Here is a 25,246-nt window from a genome sequence, read left to right on the forward strand (position 1 = left end):
AAATATTCTCTCCACAGATCTCTAAAGAGGTCAACGTAATGGGATCTCACTGTTCTTTCATATTCTTAGGATGGCACCATTCTCATTTGGAATATTCCGAATGCCACATGATCTCTGATTGTATTTTGGATTATTCACGTGGCCTTCTCTGACTTGCCATCATGACTTCCAAGGTCCATCTGCTGACCTCCTCCAGGCATGTGTTATCATTGTTCACATTATTGATCTTAATTATCATGACAGTATATCTGGATATTTATTCATTCCCCTTCTTCTAATTTATCACACAAATTGTTTATCCATTCCTCAAAACACTTGAAAAGAGAAGAAAGGTCTCCTCTTTTTTTTTTTTAAAGATTTTATTTATTTATTTGACAGAGATAGAGACAGCCAGTGAGAGAGGGAGCACAAGTAGGGGGAATGGGAGAGGAAGAAGCAGGCTCATAGCGGAGGAGCCTAATGTGGGGCTTGATCCCATAACGCCGGGATCACGACCTGAGCCGAAGGCAGACGCTTATCCGCTGTTCCACCCAGGTGCCCCGAAAGGTCTCCTCTTTTTGTTTCAGTAGGACTCTTGATCTCTTGGACATGGGCAGGAGGTCATGTGTCCCTTCTTCAGTCCATATAGGCTGCTTGTGCCAGGACCTTCTCACACTGTTGGCTTCCTACTTCCCTTTCTGCGAAGGAGATGTTGGGACCTCTTCCCATAAGGAGGTGTGGGCTCCGCAGGAAGTCACCATCATCACCCTTCCAGGTGGTAATACACACACAGCTGCACACATCAAGTTGGTTTTTATCCTATGGCCAGAAAAATAAGAAAACGTTGGGGGGGGGGCAAGACGTGGTTTTAGCAAATACTTCCAAAGATGAGAAGTTGTTTGGTTTCTATGACAGAGGCTTCTATTTCCCTTAACCACAGCCCTACCTATAAGGATGCCTTGGCAAAGAATTCACCAGGGCTTTGCCTGAAGATCTGCTATTTTGTAAGGTAATGTTTCTACGTACGTTGGGACTTGTGAAAGTGGGGTGAAATGAAAGAATGAAGTAAGGGATTTCAGTTCTTTCCTCATGCACCCCAGCTTTCCTGTCCTGTCTCTAGAACACCTCTGGGCAGACTGGAAAGGCAGTGCTGCCTGGAGATTCCTTATTGGAGCACAGTGTTTGCTGGTGTGCCGGAGCTTGAGTTGATACCAACACCTTCTTCAGTCCTAAAGCATTTTGGTATCAAATGACATGGGAAGAGATACAGACATAATGAAGGACCTCTTTGTCATTTTGTTTTTAATTATTAAAGTAATATAACTATTTTTTAAGTATTAAAGTAATATAACTCAGAGCATTTTGAAAATACAGTAAAGAGTATAACTATAGTAATAGTTATTTCATATCCCACTACCTATTTTGGAATATTTCCTTTGTCATTTTTCTAAGCAGTTTTTTTTTTTAAGATTTTATTTATTTATTTGACAGAGATAGAGACAGCCAGCGAGAGAGGGAACACAAGCAGGGGGAGTGGGAGAGGAAGAAGCAGGCTCCCAGCGGAGGAGCCTGATGTGGGGCTCGATCCCATAACGCCAGGATCACGCCCTGAGCTGAAGGCAGATGCCTAACCGCTGTGCCACCCAGGCGCCCCTCTAAGCAGTTTTTTTAACATAGTTGAGATCAAAATACATTTTTGTATCCTATATTTTTCACTTAATATCATAGGCATCTTCTTTAGTCATTAAAAACTTTTTTGTGGATGTTATTTTTCATGGTCCTGTATTATAAGATATGAGAAAGTGTAATTTACAGATTCACTACCCCATCTTTGGACATTTGGTTTGTCCGTAACCATATCCCTTATAATTATCTCTGATACACATGATTGTGCCTAAATCTTTGCCATCGCTTTTTCTGCTGTGCTGTGCCTATCCTGTCAAAGCATATGGTGTGTGGAGGGGCAGAGGACTGTCAGCAGGTGGTTTTCTTTCCATCCCCCACACCATCACCCCACCCCCTTATCTTCTGTATATAGAATATATATGCTGTATTCCCAGGCACGTAGAAGGACAAAGCAGCCTCCGTCTTTTTCTGATTCCTCTTCGCGGGAAGAACCCACCAAAGCATGAGTCCTTGGCTTCAGTTTTGGATTGTTTTTTATAACTCCCACCTTGTAGGTACTGGATAACAGAATTCTGGATCATGTTTAAAATGGATGCCAGCTTGACAAACACTATGGAAGAGTTTCAGGAACTGGTGAAGGCTTGTGGTGAGGAGTTACACTGCCGCCTGATCGATACAACTCAAATGTGAGTGTCAAGGCTCTGAGGCATCTTTCCAAACCACCTCCCTGCTGGGCTGCTTGGCTTGCCAGCCCATGCTGTGACGGCCGTGCTTTCCCCACTCCCAGTAGCCCCTCGACAGGTTCAGATCGTATCCCCAAAGCGAAAAGACTGATGTTCAAGAGAAAAGCAGAGAAGCCTCCTGGCGATAAAGCTGTGAATGACTGATATCAAGGAGTAGGGGGAAAAGTTCTGGTGGAGAAGAAATCAGGTAGCCAGATGTGACTAAAATGTATCCAGATCATGAGACAATAAAGTGCTAGATGCTTCCTCGGCAGCTGCAGCCTCGGGGAAGGCACTGCTGAGAAATGGATCCAGCAGAGGGTTTCTATCCTATACGAATGTCTACAAGAGACACTTAGACTTGCAGAGATGGGAAGGCTCTCGAGAATAGTTCAGATTATTCCTTGAATTTCTTATCACTCTGGAAAAATGAGGGCCTTTCCTCATTTGGGGAGAGGACAGTCACACACACGCACACGCACACTGTGCACTAAGGTGTTTGCAGTGTGGCCACTTTATTCTGGAATCATAGAAATCCCTAGGATATAGAATTCTAGGACTGAAACATGTTCTAGAGATCATTTCATGCAACATCCCGGGAACCGGAGGCTTGGCAAGGTCATCTGGGGTCACGCAGTTAGGGGCAGAGCAGAAGCTGGGCTCAGACAGCCCTCTGCGCACTGAGCCACAGCCACAGAGGAATGACTTCAGAACCCCATTGCGTAGTCCAGGGCATCGCTCTGGGGATGCCCGTTTGGATTCTCTGTACTTCTCTGCTTAGAATTTACAACTTGAGAGAAAAGATAAAATTTCAAAGTAACAGGTTCTTATTTTGAAGATGAAGAACCTGGAGCATGGGGCAGTTCTCAGGCCCCAACCACCATGTCCCAGCGTGTCCCTGGCGACTGTCCTGTACCGAGATTTTCCACAGTGCATTCTTTAGGAAGTAGTCAGTGGGATATTGCCTGACCAGTACTTGAGAAGTAGTGAGTTAGGCTTCCCTTTGGCACCTCACTCTATAACATGTTCACTGACCAACAGGGCTACGGAATTTTTAGCCTTTCCCAAACTCACTTGACCACAGAACCCTTTGTACAGGGACACGGTTCTCATCAATACCAGTTTGGGAAACAGATCTGCACCCTGCTACCTCTTAAAATGGCTGCTTCCTGTTGCTTCCTTAGTGAAGGAAATTGAAACTAAGGATCATTTCTAAGAAAACTAATGGATCAAGTCTAAGAAAATGTGGGGTGGAGGGCACCCTAGGGTTAGCTAGGCTTCCTTGGTCATTTCCATGGTTGGGAGTATTTGAGGAAAATGCCCCAAGTCTGCCCAGAGTGACCACATGTTCCTACACGATTCCCTGCAGTATGGCTTCTCGTCTCTGTGGTTCTCTGTGCTCTCCTGGCATGAAAGCTGCCCTACTACCTTGAGGTGGAGCCCCTGTCACCCTCCTAAGAATGAAGGAACACACAGAAGGCATGGAGGCAGCAGAGAGGCCAGGGGCTAGACAAAGGAGCAAGGACCAAAGGCCAGGGAACTGACCGATGCCTGAGACTGTCCTTCCCACGGCCTTAAAGGAAACACATTTTACCCAGTCCCATGATGTGTTCAGAAGTTTCATTGAAAACCAGCACGGCTTTCCTACTTGGTACCATAGGGGGGAAAAAGTGATTTGGGGAAACCTTTTAATGCTTTGTTTTGGCCGAGGAAAGTTAGCTAATTAATGGTGCTTTGTATATCTCGTGGGAAATGTGAACGGATGTACTTGAATTAAAAAGTAATTTTGATTTACTTTTCCCCATCATGTTTCCCCACAAAAGCAATGCCCGTGACTGGTCCAGGAAACTGACCCAAAGGATAAAATCAAACACCAGCAAGAAACGTAAAGTCTCCCTGCTCTTTGACCATCTGGAACCAGAGGAGCTGTCAGAGCACCTCACCTACCTGGAGTTCAAGTCCTTCCGGAGGATATCGGTATGTACTTACGGGGCAGGAGAGAAACCTCCCCGGGTTATTTCAGAAAATAAGCAGAGAAACTGAACCGCCTGTCCACCTCCCTGTAGCACTAGGACCCCCCCCAGGGGGAGGCCGTGCTCCACTTGCAAATGAAGACATCGGCTTGAACTTTCATTTCTTTTGGGTGGCATCATCCCCTCAGACGAGAGGATTGCAGGGGGTGGATTTTTTCATTTTTCCTACACAGTTCAAAGCAGTTTTCCCAAATAGGTTCCTTCAGTGTAGTTGGAGGGAAATTTCTCTCTGCTATGAACGGAGTGGCGTTTGATATTTTCTGCTAATTATAGTACTTATTATAGTACTAATTCTAAAAAATAAGTGGATTCGATGTTTTATTTACAGTGGGAGGGGTATATGAATGTATTCACTGGAGCCATGGGAACTTTCTCTCAGAACCAGTAAGATTGCTTCTGTGTCCCTCGAGTCGTTTTTGCTCGTATTTTTCCACCCTCAGCAATCACTGGCTCAGCCGTGATTTCAAAGGGGAGTTCGGAAGCAGAGAGCTCGAAATAGCTGGGAAACCGCACCGAAAGCTTCCCCACGCAGGTTGGAGCAGAGACGGCTCCTCCCTCTTGGTTCTGCCACTTGAAGAGTATGGTCGGTGGGTGATGGGGACGAGATGGCTGTAGTCACTGCTCGGCCATGATCTGCGGAGACCGCTGCAGGTGCACAGTCAGCCATAGTCAGCGTCATTGTCCAGTTGGAAAACTGTGGTCACCAAACAATAGCTAACCACTGGCCTCGGCTCAAGCTGGTGAGTCAGAGGAAATCCAAACAGGTTTGTTGTTGCGCGAGGTTAATGATTATCCTGTCAGTACCACCTCGCGTGTGCAGCACTCTGAAAAGTTTCAGTGCTTTCAGACACTGTTACGTTCCTAACAATTCCGTGACCTAGAGAGGGCAGCGTTTATGATCCCACTTTTAAGTTAAGAAAACAGTTGGAGGTGCGGGGGGTGGGGAGAGAGAGATTTTTGAGGGGATTATGTGTTTTCCCCTTAACTTCAGCCACAGAGCTAGAAGCAGTACCGCTCTTACTCAGCGTACGGTTAATCGGACCAGGAACCCATTGTAAGTTGAAAATATCACAAGTCGAAAATGCATTGATACCTCTAACCTACCGGCATCATACGTAGCTCAGCCTAGCCCACCGTCAGTGTGCGAGGACACTTACAGTAGCCTACAGTTGGGCAAAATCATCTGTTGCAAAGCCTATGTGTAATAAAATGCTGAGTATCTCCCGTAATTTACTGAATACTGTGCTGAAAGTGAAAAAGGACGTTTACAAGAGTACAGGATGGCTGTGAGCATATCAGCTGTTTATCCTCGTGATCACGTGGCTGCCTGGGAGCCGCAGCTCGCTGCCCAGTGTCACGAGTTTCGCGCTGCATATGGCTAGTCTGGGAAAAGATCCAGATTCAAAATTCAAAGTATGGTTTCTTACGAATGCATATGGCTTTTGCAACATTGTACGATTAAAAAATCCTAAATCAAACCATTCTAGTCAGGGACTGTCTCTACTGAGATTTCTCTTCTATATTGTATTCTTTAGAAGGGACAGTATCATTATCTACTCAGATTACAATATTTGGATTAACTGCTGTGTGGACACATCCACTTGGGCCTAATGACTTTTGGTGTAGAGAAACTACGCTCTGGGTAGAATAAGAAAGATTTCCTTCCCACCAGTCTCATCAAGTGGTAGACACGCAAGGGGAGGGCCAGGAGCTCCTCTGTCCCATAGCATCAGCTGAACCACCAACAGATCAGAAGTGACGTGCCTCTTGGATCTCCTGGACGACCAGAGGGCCAGTCCTGATGGGTTTCTTTTTCCCTAGTTCTCCGATTATCAGAATTACCTCATAAATAGCTGTGTGAAGGAGAACCCCACCATGGAGCGGTCCATCGCCCTGTGTAACGGCATCTCCCAGTGGGTACAACTGATGGTTCTCAGCCGCCCCACCCCGCAGCTCCGGGCAGAAGTCTTCATCAAGTTCATCCAGGTGGCTCAGGTCAGTGACTAGAACGAGAATTGGACCTGGGCTATGAGGTAAAGTATCCCCTCTTACCCCCAGCCAGCCTGCCCGTTAGAGATGCTTTCCCCTCCTGAACCACAGTGGAGTTTATGTGACGTGAACTGTCCCAGATTTAGATATGGTGACTTTTCTATAAGGGCAGTATGGTGGGGACCATACTGATTATCTCAGGGGTCCAGGATACACTTTTAGATCTGTTTAAATCTTTTTAAAATTTTTTACGTATTATTTTAAAGTAATCTCTACACCCAACATGGGCCTCGAACTCATGACCGCAAGATCAAGAGTCACACGCTCTTCTGACTGAGCCAGCCAGGTGCCCTTTCAGTGTCTAAAAGCACTATTTGGATCTGTTAACATATTCAGAAGGTGCTTCCCAGCCCACATTGTTTCCCCAACTCTGGGCCACATGGCAAAGGAAAGGGCAGTCTCCCCAGTTTTACTGAGGCTGGGCCACCTTGGTTGTCTTAGGTTTCTGAGCCCGTATCATGTCGAATGGCTGGTTTAATGTTTGAAGGCACGGTTTAAGCATCTGAGGAGAGGAAAACAGGTAATAAGTACACATAACTGAAATTCCCTTGGGATTCTAGCTCCTCTTTCCCAGTGACTGTCCTGCAGGCACTGGCATGGCGTAAGAGAATAACACAAAGTCTTTGTCCTTAAAAATAAAAGTCTGGTTGAGATGAAGGATATAAAATATTATTAGCTCTGGATGGTCAAAACCAGTGTTTCTCAAAGTTTGGTACATGGCCCACCTGTTCTGATATTAACTGAAGGTTTATCCCTAAGCTCAGCCCCAGATCCCAGGAATCAGAATAGCTGCACTTGCATCCAGAAATCTTTGCGTTAAGTACTTGGGTGGTTCTTAGAAACCACTAATGTAGAGGATGGCCCACCGAACTGTGCAACAAAGGAGGGAGATGCGACTCCTTGCTAGATACGGTCTGAAGTTAAGCCGACAGTGGAAAATGGTCAGAAAACCACACCACCTGACTGCTAGGCTCTGACCAGTATTAGGAAGACTTGCAGTGCAGGGTGGAGAGGCGTGTAACTGACATGTACACTGACTACCCTCATCTATTTTCTGTCACAGAAGCTCCACCAGCTACAGAACTTCAATACCCTGATGGCTGTGATAGGTGGGCTCTGTCACAGCTCAATCTCCAGGCTCAAGGAGACAAGTTCGCATGTCCCGCACGAAATCAACAAGGTCAGTGTCGCTGCCTCCTTCCTCCAGGGCCCCTTAGCATTCCCAGGATCAGCACCAACATTTATTGAGAGCCAACCCAGAGAGCATTTCCAAACCATATCACCCTTCAATTGATTAGGCAAAATAACAGAGAGGCAACCCCCCAGAAAACCCATAGAATGGGAATATCCCGTGTCTGAGAGTGACTGTGATTCAGTCTGGCCTGTGTCACTGCACATGTCCCTACTGGTCAGTTGAAATACTGTGCGCCTCTCTCCTGTACTCCCATGAATATTCAGAGTCACGGTCTTTAATACCGACTCCCTTGCTCCAGTAACTTGTTCCAAAATGTTTTCCTAAAAGAGTGGTTCAGGGGACCGTAGTTCAGTTTGTATGTCAAATACGTACGGTGAGTGACACGTTAGAAACTTACCTATCCAGATGTCTTGGAGAATGACATTCTGGATAATTGAATTTTCCAGAGAGTTGAAAATGAGCTTTTCAGATGCTGTTTTGTAATAGTGTTTTATTGAGGAGTATTTTTCTTAAATGCCCTATGCCCTTTACACCCTTCAGATTTTACAGAGTAGACTTTAGTCCTTTATAACATAGGGCTGTTACTGCGAATACAAGCCACTGAGATACACTGAGATATAAATGCAGCTACATATGGTATGGGTTAGCTAACAACTGCTCTCTGAGTGTTTTCGTTTCACGTGAGGACCAGCCAGCCCTCCCCTTACTACCCTCAACCCTTCTGCCCCCCACCCGTCCTCCCAAGCTGCGTGCAGGCTCTTCTTAGGGAGACATGTCTGCACACCACTGTCCTGTTTTCCCAGCTGTTCAACCTGCTTTCGGGAAGTCCCGGATTCATTGTCCCTGCTCTCAGCACCGTGAGCTCTGGGGATGCCACCCCACCCCCACCTTCCAGTTCCCTACTAGTTCTGGCGACACTCAGTGGAGCCATCAAAAAACTTGCCCAGGTCTCCGAAGTGCCAGAGGGAGACAGTCATGGGGACGAACGTGCCCTCGTGTCATCCCACTGCGGAGCTCGAGCTCGCTCCTCTCCAGCTTGCAGCCCCCTCAGCAGCGCTTCCGTGTGTGAGGCTGCGTGGCCCTCAGGGCAGTCTGCCCAGCTCTGAGGAGGCCGGGATGAAAGCAAGAACCCCTCTCTCCTCTGGTCGTCTGTTTCACCTCCCAGGGGGAGCGAAACTGTTTTGTGAGGGTCCCGTCTTGTGAGCCCCTCCCACACTTCCCACTCACGGGCCGTTTGCAGAGAGGCGGGTGAGGAGGCGCTTGCCGCTCCCGTGATTGAGGGAGGCGCACTTCAAACCTCACCGTCTTCACTGGAGAGAAATGGTACTTGTTGGGCCACAATTGTATCAAAAGAATTTCCAGCAGCATTTGAAATAGTTATTTTGTGCTGTAACAGGATTGGGGTTAGTCTTTACCTCCCATCTTTGCCTCTGAGGAAGCTGGTTGTCACGCATGGGGACTGGCGTTCTGTGAACTGCTTGCCCCCTTGAACCAGGAGTGTTTGTCAAGAACCCCAGATCTGGCCACTCCCTTTTTGTGCTGGGGAGCAGCTTGTCCCTTCAGGGCCAGGCAGGGTGTGGGCGCCCATGAGGAGCCCCCAGGCCTTCCGCCTGATCCTCGGGCACGCCCTGCTGGGACTCGGTCTAGTCCTCTAGTCCTCCGGTCTCCAGTTCGGGATTTCAGTCTGTGAATGGGGTATCACGTGCTTGCTCAACTTCGGCCACCTGAGAACCGATGAGATAGGGTCCACAGAGCGCAGCACAGAGTAGGAGCTTGCTGGAGACCACTGAAGCCCCCAGCTTCTCCCCGTGTATGCAATATGGTCAGTACCCCCAACGGCACACTCCACATCTGTCTCTGGAAGCATTCAGAGGATACTAGGGAGGGGAACTGCGTGGCCGGGGACAGAGGTCACAGGGACACTTACTGTGTACTATATATTCTTGTACCTTTTTAATTTGTATCTCAGGTTTTTTATTTTTAAAAAGTTTATAAAAATGGTAAGACCACACTTAAAATTTTTCAGTTATGTAGTATAACCAAGTAAAGCATACCTTGAGTTTGTAGATACGCTCCGACATTTGAAATAAACTGGAGTTTTAATTTGGGAGTCACAGTCTGCAACTTTTAGATAAATCACCTCCTGCCCGACCAGTACGGGATGGGTGAAATGCTGGGAGGGGCTCAGAGTATTGCGGACAACACACCCTGCCTGGTGGGTGCCTGTGACTGGGTCTCTGCTATTTTGTAGGTTCTGGGTGAGATGACTGAGCTGCTGTCCTCCTGTAGAAACTATGACAACTACCGGCGAGCCTATGGGGAGTGCACCCAATTCAAGATCCCCATCCTGGGGGTGCACCTCAAGGACCTCATCTCCCTGTACGAAGCCATGCCCGACTATCTGGAGGATGGGAAGGTCAATGTCCACAAGCTGCTGGCTCTTTACAATCATATCAATGAGCTGGTCCAGCTGCAAGAGGTGGCCCCGCCCTTGGAGGCCAACAAGGACTTGGTGCACCTGCTGACGGTGAGGCTCCCACAGGAGGCGGTTACTAAGGACAAGCCGTGTGCCACCCACCACTCCCTCCAGTCTAGCAGATACTAGCTCAGTTAATCCTCACAAAAACTTTCAGAAGTAGATACTATTATGATCACCATTTTATGGGTAGGGATACTGAGGCACAAAGGTAAAATTGGTAAGGGTACCACACAATTAAGCAGCAGAACCTGGATGCAGACCCGGGTGGTGGGACTCCAGAGGTTGTGCTTTTAAGCAGTGTGCCCTGAGGACTTCTAAAGCTGTTTCCCACCCCTCTGCAAAAGCAATCCGAAACTCTCTGGGAGGAGTTGATAGCAAATCAGGATCTAAGGCTTCCTAAAAGATGGAGAGAGTGTGTTCTCATTAAAAAAAGGGTAAAGCAGTGAGTTAAAAAAAAAAAATGGAGGCATTCAAGTGAAGAATAGGGTAACGCTTGTGGTGGAGGACAGCAGGATTTGTACTTTGGTCCAGAGTGAGATCAGATGAACTCCCTTCCAGACCCACGGTTCTGTGGTTGCCCAGCTGTGTGACTGGGGGCATGGAACTCTACATCTGTTTCCTTCTCTGTAAATCAGAGAAATTAGTCTCTGGGGTAACTTGTAACTTCCTTCAGTTCTAAAATTAGTTCTTATTCTGCTTTTTTGCAGAATGGCATAATTATTATAGCCTCTTCTTCCCTTACATGATGATTCTGATAGAGCCCCATGGTTCACATCCTGGCCCTTTTGGCAGGTGGCCAGGTGACCATGGCAGGTCTCAGCCATAGACATCACCTGTGAAAAGACACACTGATCTTAACTTTTTTGAATCACAAATCATGTGATGAAAACTGTTAACATTCTTCCCAGAAAAATATACATGAGTTCTGGACCTCTCGAAGCCATCCATAGACTCTAGGTTAAGAACAAGATTATTTCTAAGATCTCTCCCCTCTAGATTTTATGGTTTTAAGATACATGAAATCGATCAACTCTTCATATCATTTCATAATACCTGTTATCATTTAAACTGGGTTCTGTTGTAGGGAACAAGTGAGGCATGGACCATCTAACCAGATAGGGCCTTTTGCCTAAGCTCTAAAGGCTTAGATATTAAATTACATTTTAAAAGAGGACGTCTTGACATTTCTCCACAATTTAAAAACATTTTAAAACAAGAAGGAACTAATGCTTGCCCTATTAGTAAGTGTTACACACTCCAAACTTTGTGAATTGTAAAAACAAACTGCTAGAATGGCCTGGAAGAGTAAAGAAACACATCGGACCTGGGAAAGGCAAACAGCATCCTAGCAAATAACCGTGTTCTGCTTTGACCCGCAGTTGTCCTTAGATCTCTATTACACTGAAGATGAAATCTATGAGCTTTCCTATGCTCGGGAACCAAGGAACCACAAAGCCCCGGTGAGTTTTCATATTTCACGCTAAGATTCCTGCATGTAACAGGTACTTTACAGGCCACTCGTCAAGATCGTCACCTTAGGGAACAAACCTCTATTCAGTTTAATAAGTATTATGTTTCCACTCTGTGCCCAACCTTGTGCTCAGAACAGGGCTTCAGCGTATGTATGAGTAGTTCCTGACCATAGAGCCTACAGTCTACTTGAAGGGATGAGAGGAATACAGGCACGGTAAATGACTATGTGCCCTAAGCACATCCCAGTGAGTGTGCAGTCGGTGATTTGCCAAGTAAAGAAGGGAGACTTGTGGGCCATCGTGACAGCTCCTTCCTATTTATTATGAAGTGTCCCCACATCAGTTGCTTCTCTTCTCTGATTTTTTGATAAGTATACGCACCCCAGTTAGAAAAGACTGACCATCCTACATTCATCTGGGTCAGAGAGAGCAGTCTGCTGGGGTTTTTGACCTCTGGTGCTGAGGAGTCTTCAAAACAGCGCAGTGCCGGTGCTGCGCGGTAGGACCCTCACGGGTTGTCTGCCCACCTCTCCTCCAGGCAGGAGAAAATTTCAGCCTTCCTTCTGAAGGACCAGTATTCCCCCGCCCCCCCGCCCAGTCTCCTGGGAAACTTACGAGCCCCCTAACACAGTGTTCAAGGGGGGAAAGTATCCGCACATACATAGTCCAATTTCTGCTTGGGTGGCTAGGTTCCATTGTCTCTACACAGGAAGATGAAGTCCTAGCTCCTACCGTAAAGAAAACTCTTCACTGCAGATATTTGGCAGGTTCCATTTTCAGGGTGTTCTAGAGGGCACTTCATGGAAAGGGTACATTCTCCCATTTTTGGAAGAGATTTTCACTTGGGCCAAGTCTCAAATAGGGATAGATTCCATCTCAGCTTGTTCCACTGTACTTTTGCTGATAGCTCCGACAAAAGGTTTAATGCAGAGGGAATGGAGAGTTTTGAGTTATCTGTAGATAAAGAGAATATATGTGGGGAGCACTTTGTTAGCTGTGAGCACCACACTTGCATCGGCCAAGATTACAGTTGCACGTGGGCTCGCGGCTCCTTGCCCCTGCACAGAGCTGATGGTTGTCCACAGATGCAGCCAGCAGGTGGTGGGACAGGAAGGAGCTGTACATTGTACATTGTAGTCATGGAGATGTTTCTGAATATTTCATTTCAGCCACTAACACCTTCAAAACCACCAGTAGTAGTGGACTGGGCCTCTGGAGTATCTCCCAAACCAGACCCAAAGACCATAAGCAAACACGTCCAGAGGATGGTGGATGTAAGTACAGCTGTGTTTCAGCAGACAAAAGCAAGGCACAGCCTGGCTTGGCTTTATATGCGGGGTGGGCGGGGGGGGTACGGTGGCAGAAACGTAAAGGTGGGAAACTTGAAACCTGTTATTAGTGGTCCTGTAGGACATCCTTCTGTGCCTGTGGGACAGTTCACAAGTTATATTTTGCAAACACCCATGGGCCTCCTCTTGAAGACCTAGCAGGAGAGCGTATATTTAAAGGCTGGCCATTGATTTGGGAGGCAATGAGGTGTTTGAAAAGGTTTAAGTAAGGATGATAAGGAGAATCTAATCCTGAAAATTTTGGCACTCTTGATTCTCTTCACGGTTACTGTCGAGGAGGGAGCACATACTCTTGTGTTTCTACGTTCCTCCTTGTGGACCAATCCAGTGTAATAAAAGTGAGAGCCAGCAAGTGACAGAACCATGAGCAGTCAAGGACTAAGAGGGACGGAGTACTTCCAGCTGGGCTGTTAGAAGCACTGGAAGGGGGCAGCGCAGAGGGAGAACAGCCCCTATGCAACGAGCGAGGGGCATCCCATAGCCAGAGAGGTGGCCCCCTCTATGTGCTAATGGATCCACAAGCCCCAGGCGCCTGCAGATGCTGGCCCGGGCAGACCTGCCATGCGCCCCACTGCTTCTCTGCCGCAGCCTCGAGAGCACCTTCCCTCGTTCTCTCGTTCAGGCTGAGGAGAGGCTTTTCTCAGATGCTCCAGCCCTTCGTCATTTGGCTCAAGGGAGAAATGATTGGTTTCACCTTGGTAATCCCCAAAGAAACTCCTTTTTTCCCCCCACAGTCCGTCTTCAAGAACTACGATCATGACCAGGATGGGTACATTTCTCAGGAAGAGTTTGAGAAGATTGCTGCCAGCTTCCCCTTTTCCTTTTGTGTGATGGACAGAGACAGGTGAGCGTTTGTGGACAGGACCAGGAGGCTCTTGGTGCTAAGGGAGCCGGCATCAAATGAACGCCCGTCTGGTTTGGGTTCAGAGCACAACAGACCATGGAAAACACATGTGTTTTAAATGCCTCAGAACTGAAGGTTTCATAAATCTGCCAGTTAAGGAACAGTCAACTATAAATAAGAAAACCTTTAGTGTTATTTCTTGCTTGGGCCTCCAGATCATGAGAAACAATTATTTAATATTTTGCCTATTTACTTTTCGGAAGGTTACATAAGCTCCATATTGGTTCTCTGTATGAAATCAAAGGGACAGTTGGTGGGCTCGTTATGTGTCATGTACTGTCTAAGGTCAGAAGCCGCAGCATAAGGCACGTCTCTCCCTATCCAGTTTCCATTTCTTTTTTGAGTCTTTAAATTGGCTAGGAAAACCTACTTTAGCCAAAGAACACGGCTGTGGAAATGAACCCTCTCACCGCACCCACGAAGGACACGCTGTGCGTGCACCCCTACTTAAGTGCAGGCTCGTGGAGACAGTCCCCAGTCCTACATACCATACCTACCACACAAGGGTAAAACAAAGGTGAGTTTCTAAGGCTGGAAGCCACTCTTGCTGCCCCAGACCCCACTCACACCGTGTCTGTCCCTTGCTGGCAGGGAAGGCCTCATCAGCAGAGACGAGATCACAGCCTACTTCATGAGGGCCAGCTCAATCTACTCCAAACTGGGCCTGGGCTTTCCTCACAACTTTCAAGAGACCACCTACCTGAAACCTACTTTCTGTGACAACTGTGCTGGATTTGTAAGTTGTTCTTCAAATGCTTCAGGCTGAACTTGGGGAGGGGTAGGAGACGTTAAATGATTAAGCCAGGCAGAGACCTCATGCCCCTTATCACCTTAGAGCCTAAGCAAACACCTAGAATAACCTCATTCTCAAATGCACGTTTTTACTTGAACTCTTTACTGTGTCTCCTGGATTTATTTCTACCTCTGGTACATGAGGCCTGGGACAAAGGGTAAGAAATGTTAAACTGGGGATATATTTTTTAGGTAATTATAATCATATGCTGTCACCATTGAGAGAGAAAAGAAGTATGAGATATCTCTGCCCTTTCCCCTTCAAAAGGAACTGCTTTTAAGAAGTCATGTGGCTCTGCCCCTCTCCGACCACTGCCCCACCCCGGGCCCTCCCAGTCCCTGACTCCAGGATTCTGTATGCTTGTTCTTTAGTTTGGAGTCCTGAGAAACTGGTTTGTTCTCTGATTCATCTACGTAAGGGCTCCTAAGTCCACGCTAGTGAGCTTCTTGAGAACATTTGACTTTGATCAGCACAAACTCTGTGTTTGCAATGTAAGGTCAGGAGAGTTAAGATGAGGAAGACAGAGCACAATGAGGGAAAGTAATGGATGCCACTGTCTGGCCTCATACCGGACAGATGAGTGATGGCTGGTACACTCTAACTATCTCTTGTCTGTCTCATAGCTCTGGGGAGTGATCAAACAAGGATATCGATGTAAAGGTAAGGCTCAGCTTTGTCGACTGTGTTGTTTTCCCTGGTCTCAGAGGCTCTCCTAATAAAGCATTTTTTACCCAGGGGAGTTGTCCATTGATTGAATCCACAACTTCCCAGCACAGCTCTCAGGCTCATTCCCAAACTGGTTTCCCTAGAGCACCCACTAAGAGTGACTGCCACCACAGAGAAGAGAAATGCCTGAGTGACCAGTTACAAAGCTCCCCCTTGCAAGGTCCTCTCTCTCTCTGGGTTGTCCTGGAAATAGAGAGAGATGGAGGGTAGGAGATGATGCTTTCATATGGTCATGGAAAGATGGGTCTCCAAAGCAAGGCACTTTGGGACCAGAAGTATTTACCAAAGGCCCTTGCCAGCTTTCCTCTTACCAACAGATTACTCTGGACATAACTGTCCTTCCTTAAAACTAGAAAAATTCAGGAGTAAAAGAGAGGAGACTTTTATGGCAAGGAAGAAAGAGTAAGACGTTAAGAGCAGCGAGCCTTCAAGGGGTCTCTGTAAAGTAGGCAGTATATGCAGGATGACTAAGACACCCTTCTCTCCAAGACAGTGGATGCTGCTTCTGATTCTGAGACTCATGATAAGGGCTGCAACAAGACTGTGAAATCCAGAGTTGATCAAATGAGAAGACCACTAGGTTCATTAGGAATAGCAGGTGTCCTAGCTCCAGACTAGGACAGGCATGTGTGACGAGAGAGCACTGCACGAATGTGGTTTTGAGACTCTGGAGAAGGAAAGACTTCCTGACCAGGGTGTCTTGTCCACAGACTGCGGGATGAACTGCCACAAACAATGCAAAGATCTGGTTGTGTTTGAGTGCAAGAAGCGAGCCAAGAACCCAGCAGCTCCCACAGAGAACAGCACCACTGGAGGGCCAACATCCAGCCTTTGCTCACTGGGAGCCAAAGACCTGCTTCATGGTAAGTAGGCACGGAGAACATTCCTCTTGGAAAATGAAGTGGGAAGGATAAAATTTTCAGGGAGGAAAGATTACCTTTGTCCTTCCCCCTCTTAAAAGCCACTACAGACACCACTGTGTAAGACACATTTCAAGAATTACATATCCCTTTTGGGGACCACAGTTCTGTCACATAAAATGCAAATTGTCATGGGAGAAAGGTGGCAGAGAGCAGTATGATGGTCTAGTTGTAAAATGGGAGATACGAAAGAATCCATCATCCATAATACCCCAGAAAAATGCAGGGTGGTTATTTTAGGTAAACATGGTAAATATTCTGATACTTGAATAACAGTATAATTACAATGTTGAGCTTTATTTGGGTAAATACTTCTTGGCAATTTATGTTCCCCTGGGGAAAAATTAACTAGGATCCTTATAAGCTTTCTAGTATTAGAACTGTTGGTTCAAATTATAAATGCCAATTGGAGAACTTTTTTTGTTATCCAGAAGCCATTTTGACTATACGAATCCAATGTCTTGGCTACAAAGCTTAATAATTAAGAAACATGCATTTCTATTAAAATGTTATATATTTTTAATACTTTTTATATAATCATTTCCCCCAAGTCCTGGAAGGTAACCTTTTCATCCTCATTAAATGAAAGACTAAACAGCATCTAAAATCTGTTTATGTATAAATGTTGTGTTTCAAACAGCCTACAATTACTGTTGAGTCTTTGGAAAACAATAAATTGAGATGATCTGTAGTCTACCAATCATCTCAAATATATCCACTCTTTACTTTTCTAAGAAATTGCTCCTAATGGTTAATATCCAGGCTGGGTCCAGGGCAAGGGTGTTGGTTCAAAGAAGAAAACCAGAATGATTTCTCTCCCCTTTTCCAATTAGCATCATACGAAGGGCAATACATTTTGAGACACAATTCCACAAAGCTGCAACTTCCCTCTCACAGTTAAGCTATGCCCACTGTACAAATAGGTCTGAAAGAAAATTCCTACCAGCTCCTGGAGGCCACCTGCAAGAGGACCAAAACTTGAATGCTGACAGCTACCACATCCCAATGTCCACAGAAAATCTTTATGGACCATTTCTCTCTACAGCACTGAAGCAGGGCCTCGCTTCAACTTATCTGCAGAAACTGAAATCCTGCAGGCAAATAGAAAAATGCCCTTTTGTCGGGGTAGATGCAGCCTGGCACCAGGGGCTGTGGCTTCACCAGCAAAGCCCCTGGACTTCAGGCCCCTTCACCCCCTCAATAGGGTGCCTGAAAAGGAGTCCACTTTGGGCCCATGGAACTCCTGCAAGAAAGGTCTCGTTTGAAACCAATGTGTCGATCCTGAGCTCTGCTTTTCTGAGACAGAGTACTAATATGTCATGTATCTTTCTGCAGCGCCTGAGGAAGGACCCTTCACATTCCCGAATGGGGAGGCTGTGGAACCCAGTGAGGAAAGTAAAGATCGGACCATCATGCTCATGGGCGTGTCCTCACAGAAGATTTCTGTTCGGCTGAAGAGGACTGTCGCCCACAAGGCCACCCAGACGGAATCACTGCCTTGGCTGGGCAGCGAGGGTCCTTCCGGTCCCTTTATGCTGTCCTCCCCAAGGAAGACAGCCCAGGATACGCTGTATGTGCTTCCCAGTCCCACATCTCCGTGCCCCAGCCCGGTCTTGGTCAGAAAGCGGGCTTTTGTCAAGTGGGAGAATAAAGAATCCCTCATAAAATCAAAGGAGGATCTCCGACATCTCAGACTCCCAACCTACCAAGAGCTGGAACAGGTACCTTCCTTTTCTTTTCTTTTTCAGACTCTCAGAGAAGTGGGGCTAAACCAGGGAAGAAGATGCAAGCTAAAGATTCTGACCAGCGGGATAAAGCCAAAAAAGAAAAGAGGATTCTGGCTTGCTTTCAAACAGTGGAGGCCACGTCCCACATTACCATGAGTAGAACAAGATATACTGGGCTCCCTATTACCATTTCAAAGCGGTGGTGCCAGGACCCAAATCTGTTCACAATAGGTGCTTTGAAGGGGGGGGGGGGGAGTTTCTCCTGATCAGCTTTCCTGTGCTGACACCACAGCCTTCTTTCTAAATGAAACTCAAACCAGAGAACGTGCTGACCTTCTGTATACGTTACACAGCACGTGGCAGATGCACAGTTGAATATAATCTACAAACTGGTAACAACTGTACCAGGAGCTGCTGCTGCTGCTGCTGCTTCTGTTCAGCTTACCATGTCCTAATTGTAAGGTGCCCCCTAAAGGCATTATAAAAGATAAAGTTTACCAAGAAGGAAGAACAGGAGTTTGGGAATATGGTCCTAAGGTTAAAGAAAAGGGCATAATGAAAGAAGAGGATAAGAAAGGAAAGGGGTCAACAGGCAGTTGCCCAAATACTCAATTCTGTAGAGCCAATTACGAATGTACTTTACAGGGCTGGCTCAGACGGCTTCCTATCAAGGATAGGTAACTTAAGTCACTTTAGAGATAGGGAAGCTTAGATCCAATCATCGTAGTTTTTTAAAGGTTTTCTTTTTTCTAAAACATCAACGTTGGCAATATGTTTTTGGAGGCCTAGCAGTACAAACACAAACCCAACATTCACCTAGCTAGAATTCCTTAAATAATTCAACATATTACATAGTGAAATTGCCCAAAAGGGCCTCAGAATTCCCTGCCTTATTCTCAGTGTTGTACTTTCCCTGTCAGACTCCTAGAAACTGAAATACAGAACATCTGAAGAAACAAGTTAGATAATACATGTGAAAGTCTTGGCTTGGTGCCTGGAACAAAGAATACTGGGAGGACCATATGAAAAAATAACATTTTCTGGATGAAAGGTGTTCTCTGGCTCAGAGTGTTTAAGACCTGCTTTAAGAATCAATCAGAAGGTGACAAAATATGGGTTACACAAAGCCCTTTCTCTTTAGGGGTAGAAACAGTCAAAAGCAACTTAGAAGAACTCATCTCGGGGACACAGATTTGTGATTCTAATCCCAGATATACTGTGCCTTACTTAGTCCTCTGTAAAAAACAGGCCAGGATTCTGTGTTCTCTACGGTTTGCTTCAGAATGTGAATAATTATTATCATGGAACATATTTACCTAGCACATAGCGATCTCGATAATTTCCATTGAGAAACAACTCATTGTATCCAGATTACCCAGAAATTGCTTACACGTGCAGGGAGTAATCAATATGGTATAATGTAAGAAGACTGGAGACATCAGCATGGCAGTGGGTGTTGTACCTTTCTACTTTCCCCCCGTTATTTGCAACAAATTGGTTATTTATAACCAAACAAAGATTTGTACCCACCTGCGCTCCAGAAAGTAGGTGGCTAGGCCTCAGATCCACGGGAAGTGGAGAGCCTGCTCCACCCCGTCTCGCCACGATCAGGCAAGAGCAACACTGGAGAGTGCAAATCAGGTCGGACATGCAAGGAAGGTACAGAAGTTGTGGAGGCCCCACCAGCTGGGGCACCATGGGAACTGAGCCAGAGTTTGGGGGCAGAGGCTGAGGAGAACTTTAGGAGTCGGGCTTCCTCCTTCACAGAGGACAGGGAAAGCAAAAGTGGTAACTGATCCCCCTACAGTAGGAGGGACCCGTTTCTCTCCAACAGCACCCAGATTTCTGAGGGACCTCTGGGACGGGGGGAAGGAGGAGGAAAGGGGCAGATAAGAATAACCAAAGGGCACTGAAGGAACACATCTCCCCCTCCTCCGACCCCCCCAACTCCCTCGGGGTTTCAGCAGGTTTGCCCATGGACCTCTGGGAATACCCCCACTCGAGGACCCCCCCCATCATGCCATGGGCAGCCCTCCACCACTGCCGCCAGCATGCTATACACGAGCTTTAACGCACACTCCCAAGTGCAGCACCAGAGCCAGCTTAGGCAAGAAGAAACCCCAAACTTGAACTATAGTATGTGGCCACCTTATGAAAAACAAAAGGACTTTAACTGCCAGTCTGTTGAACGGTAACAAAGTAAACAACTCAGAAAGATGTATCCTACTTCAAATACGACGGCAGAGGCACATTTCGTGGGACACTGTGGAAACTCACAGTAATATGGTATCAAGGAATAAAATTAATGAACAGAAAGAGTTCTTTGTCAAAAAGATTGAAAATTTTAAAGAACCAGACAAATTCTGGAGCTGAAGAGTTCAGTGAGATGAAGAATGCACTGGAAAGCTTAGGAAATAACACAGTTCAAGGAAAGAACTAACAAACAACTTAGAGGACAAGAATTTAGAAATGATTGAGAAGAGGCAAGAGAACTAAGATTTTTTAAAAAGTGAATAAGCCCTATAAGAGCTATCAGTTATGATGGGAAAAATAGAGAAGGAAAAAGAAGCAGAAAGCATATTTAGAGGAATAATAACTGAGAACTTCCCAAACCTGGAGAAGAACACAAGTCCAAGAAGCTAATGGACCACCCATTATTATTTTTTAAGATTTTATTTATTTGAGAAATCAAGAAAGAGCACAAATGGTGGGGAGGGGCAGAGCTCCGGAGAGGCAGATTCCCCAAGGAGCAGGCAGCCCAAAGCACGGCTTAACCCCAGGGACCCTACGATCATGACGTGAGCCGAAGGCAGACACTCAACTGGCGGAGCCACCCAGGTGCCCCTGGACCACCCGATTATAATGCAACTGTCAAAAGTCAATGATAAAGGATCTTAAAAACTGGGAAAAGAGAAACCTATGAAGGAACCCCATTAGCTATCAGCAGGTTTCTCAGCATTAACTCTACAGGCCATGAGAGAGTAAAATGACAAAGTATTAAAACTGCCAGCCAAGAATACTTCATCCACTAGTCACCTTTCAGGTGAAATAGAGGCTTTCTCAGATGAAAACTGAAAGCACTACCACCACTAGACCTTCCTTGCTGAAAGGAGTTCCTCAAGCTGAAGTGAAACGATGCTAATTAGTGACATAAAAGCAAATGAAAGTACACCATACTCCAGCAATGATGAGAAGTAAGCAGAATCAGAAAACTGTAAGTATATTAGAATGGTGTGTTCAACCTCTTAATTGTAGGAGAAAGGCCTAAGGAAAGGAGCATTAAAGATAACTATAGCTACTAAAATTTCTCAATGAATTCACAGCATAAAGATAAATTGTAATGTCAAAAATATAAAAAGAAAGGAAAAAGAGTGGCTAGCACTTTATCTTTAGTTACTTAAAAAGGACTATTGTAATTATGAGATGTTTTAATGTAAGCCACTTGGTAATCACAAAGCAAAAAGAATGAAATTTTGCCTTTGAAACGACATGGATGGAAATAGAGGGTATTATGCTAAGCAAAGTCAGAGAAAGACAAATACCAAATGATTTCACTCATAAGTGGAATTTAAGAAACAAAACATGAACATAGGGAAAGGGAGGGAAAAATAAGGAAAACAGGGAGGCAAACCATTAAAGACTAACTATAGGGAACTATTGGGAGGCAGGATGGGGTGAGTGATGGGCGTTAAGGAGGGCACTTGTAATGAGCACTGGATGTTGTATGCAACTGATGAATCACTATGTTCTACCTCAAACTAATAATACAATTAATACAATATATATCAAATTGAATTTAAATAAAATTTTTAAAAAGGCTCAAATCACCATGGAAAATCACACTTACAAAAGTAAACAGAAACAGAGGGAAAAAGAAAATGGAGATATAAAACAACCAGAAGGCAAAAAAGATGACAGTAGTAAATCCTTACATAACAGTAACCACTCTAAAGAATAAATGGAATGGTTTCACCAATCAAAAGGCACAGAATGGCCGAATGGATAAAAAATAAGACCCAATTCTATGCTGCCTACAGGAAACTCATTTCAGCTCTAAAGACATTGGCTTAAAGTAAAGGGATGGAAGAGGATATTCCACGCAAATAGAAGCCCAAAGAAAATAGGGCATAGCCATACTTATGTCAAACAAAAGACTTGAAGCCAAAAATGTTAACAAGGGACAAAAGAGCATTATATAATGATAAAAGGCTCAATACATCAACAAGATATAACAGTCGTGATATATATGCACCCAGCATTGGGCTTCACTGATGAAATCTACCAAACATTCCAAGAAGAATTAACACCAATCCTTCTCAAACTCTCCCAAAAAACTGAGGAGGGAATACTTCAAACTTATTCTATAAGAAGAGCATTACACCCTGATGCCAGAGACAGATTAGGACACCACAAGAAAACTATAGCCCAATGATGTTTATAAAAACAAATGCAAATATTCTCAACAAAATATTATCAAACTCAAAATTCAAGAACATATAAAAGGATTATACACCATGACCAAATGTGATTTATCCCTTGGATGCAAGCATAGATCAACATATACAAATCAATAAATGTAATACATCACATCAGTAAAATGAAAGAAAAATCACGATCATCTCAGTAGAGGCAGGAAAGGCATCTGACAAAATACAACACCCTTTCATAATTTAAAAACAAAACAAAACACACAGCAGGCTGGGTATAGGAGTAACATACCTCCACATAATAAGGGCCCCAAACGACAAGCCCACAGCTAACATACTCAGTGGAAAAAAGTTACATCTTTTTCTCAAGATCAGAAATAAGACAGGAGGAGGCTTACTCTCATCACTCTTATTCAACATATTACTAGAAATCTTAACTAGAGCAATTAAGCAAGACGAAGAAATAAATAGCACCCAAATCAGAAAAGAAATAAAACTGTCACTATTTGCAAATGACAAGAGTCTGTATATATAAAATCGCCAAACAACCAAAATACTGTTTGAACTAACCAAAACTTTAGGTATAGTTGCAGGCTACAAAATCAACATAGAGAAATCAGCTGCATTTCTAAACACTAAGGATGAAATATCTGAAAAAGAAATAGAACTATCCTATTCACAATAGCACCAAAAGCAATGAAATACTTTAGAATACATTTAACCAAGGAAGTTAAAGATCTGTACAATGGGGGCGCCTGGGTGGCACAGCGGTTAGGCATCTGCCTTCGGCTCAGGGCGTGATCCCGGCATTACGGGATCGAGCCCCACATCAGGCTCCTCTGCTATGAGCCTGCTTCTTCCTCTCCCACTCCCCCTGCTTGTGTTCCCTCTCTCGCTGGCTGTCTCTATCTCTGTCAAATAAATAAATAAAATCTTTTAAAAAAAAAAAAAAGATCTGTACAATGAAAACAAGATTTTGCTGAAAGAAATCAAAGACACAAACAAATGGAAAGATACCGCATGTTCATGACAAGAACTGTTAAAATGTCCATAGTATCCAAAGCCATCTACAGATTTAATGCAATCTCTGTTAAAATACCAACGGCATTCTTTACAGAAATAGAAAAAAATCCTAAAATCTGTACGGAACCACAAAAGAACCAACCTGGAGATATCCATACTTCCTGATTTCAAACTAAACTCAAAGCTACAGTAATCAAATCAGTATGGTACTGGCACAAAAACTAACAGGGAGCAAAGGAAGAATAAAGAGAGCCCAGAATTACACCTTGCTTATACAGTGAGCTAATACTTGATAAGGGCACCAAGAGCACCCAAAGGGGAAAGGAGACTCTCTTCAACAAATAGAGACTGCATCAAACTTAAAAAGGCTTTTGCGCAGCAAAAGAATTAACACAACAAAAAAGCAACATACAGAATGGGAGAAAATTTTTGCAAACCATAAACTGGATAAAGGGTTGATATCCAAAATATATAAAGAATTCATACAGCTCAATAACAACAAAATCTGATTAAAATGGGCAGAAGAAGTAGAGACATTTTTCTAAAGAATATATACAAATGGCCAACAGGTACATAAAAAGATGCTCAACATTGCGAATCATCAAGGAAAGGCAAATCAAAACACAATGAGCTATCAACTCACACCTGTTAGAATGGTTAGCATCAAGAAAACAAAACAAGTGCTTGCTAGGATGTGTTGAAAAGGGAACCCTCAAGCCCTGCTGGGGAGAATGTACACTGGTGCAGCCACTAGGGAACACAGCGTGGAGGTTCCTCAAATATTAAAAGCAGAACTATCATATTATCCAGCAATTCCACTTCTGGGTATTTATCTGAAGAACATAAAAATACTAAGTCAAAAAGACAGATACATCCCCATGTTCACTGCATTGTTATTTACAATAGCCAAGATATGGAAACAACCTAAGTGTCCATACCTCATCAATGAATAGACAACAAAAATGTGTACACACACACACACACACTGGAGTATCATTCAGCCATGAGAAGGGAATTTGCAACAACGTGGATAGAACCACAAACACATTATGCTAAGTGAGATAAGACAGAGCAAGACAGGTACTGTATGATACCACTTATATGTTGAATTTTAAAAAGCCAAACTTGCAAAAACATTAGAATAGTGGTTATGGGGCACCTGGGTGGCTCAGTCGGTTAAGCGTCTGCCTTCGGCTCAAGTCATGATCTCAGAATCCTGGGATCAAGTCTCACATCGGGCTCCCTGCTCAGCGGGGAGGCTGCTTCTCCCTCTCTCTCTGCCTTTCCCCCCAGCTTGTGTTCTCTCTCATTCACTCTCTCTCAAGTAAATAAAATCTTTAAAAAACAAAAATAAAAAAATAAAATAAAATGGTGGTTACTACGGGAAGGATGGGAGGTACAGATGTTGTTTAAGGGTGCCAACTTACAACGAGTGGTAAATAAGCCTGAAAGATATAATGCATGGTATAATGAATATAGCCAATACTGTACTATAATCCTCAAACCTGAGTCCAGAACTTAAATTATTCCAATTATTAAAAAGAAGAACATTCTAACAATGAAAGGTGCTGATTGTCTTTACAATGGCAGTATTACAACATATCAAAATAACATGTTGTACATCTTAAATTTATACAATGACACAGGTCAAATATAATTCAATTTAAAAAAGGCAGTAGCCTGGAAATCAACTGCCGCAGAAAATTCGATAACTAAATCCCAGTTTTGGGGGTAGGATAAAATTCTTTACCAGAGGAGTCCATTAGTTTTCAGTGATTTGGGGGGGAAAAACCTAGACTAAATGAACTGTAGTATTTCATAG

At 44.7% G+C, this 25,246-nt stretch overlaps 1 protein-coding gene across 3 annotated transcripts in view; it reads left to right on the forward strand.

Moving 5' to 3' along the window:
• The window catches only part of RASGRP1 (RAS guanyl releasing protein 1), a 78,511-nt gene that overhangs the window by 50,314 nt on the left and 2,951 nt on the right, over window positions 1–25,246 (forward strand). The window contains exons 2-15 of one of the 3 annotated variants that reach the window (XM_034661182.1): window positions 70–196; window positions 920–988; window positions 2,160–2,291; window positions 4,151–4,304; window positions 6,182–6,355; window positions 7,473–7,589; window positions 9,856–10,131; window positions 11,463–11,543; window positions 12,725–12,829; window positions 13,639–13,748; window positions 14,400–14,544; window positions 15,225–15,261; window positions 16,038–16,190; window positions 17,583–17,968. In XM_034661182.1, coding sequence (XP_034517073.1) covers window positions 162–196; window positions 920–988; window positions 2,160–2,291; window positions 4,151–4,304; window positions 6,182–6,355; window positions 7,473–7,589; window positions 9,856–10,131; window positions 11,463–11,543; window positions 12,725–12,829; window positions 13,639–13,748; window positions 14,400–14,544; window positions 15,225–15,261; window positions 16,038–16,190; window positions 17,583–17,968 — 1,974 coding nt within the window. In that variant the 5' untranslated portion in view covers window positions 70–161. Of the gene's footprint in view, window positions 1–69; window positions 197–522; window positions 755–919; window positions 989–2,159; window positions 2,292–4,150; window positions 4,305–6,181; window positions 6,356–7,472; window positions 7,590–9,855; window positions 10,132–11,462; window positions 11,544–12,724; window positions 12,830–13,638; window positions 13,749–14,399; window positions 14,545–15,224; window positions 15,262–16,037; window positions 16,191–17,582; window positions 17,969–25,246 lie in introns of those variants that run through there. The other 2 variants (XM_034661183.1, XM_034661181.1) reach the window with 2 other exon arrangements.

Source organism: Ailuropoda melanoleuca, chromosome 5 (assembly GCF_002007445.2).
Source record: "Ailuropoda melanoleuca isolate Jingjing chromosome 5, ASM200744v2, whole genome shotgun sequence".
NCBI lineage: Eukaryota > Metazoa > Chordata > Mammalia > Carnivora > Ursidae > Ailuropoda > Ailuropoda melanoleuca.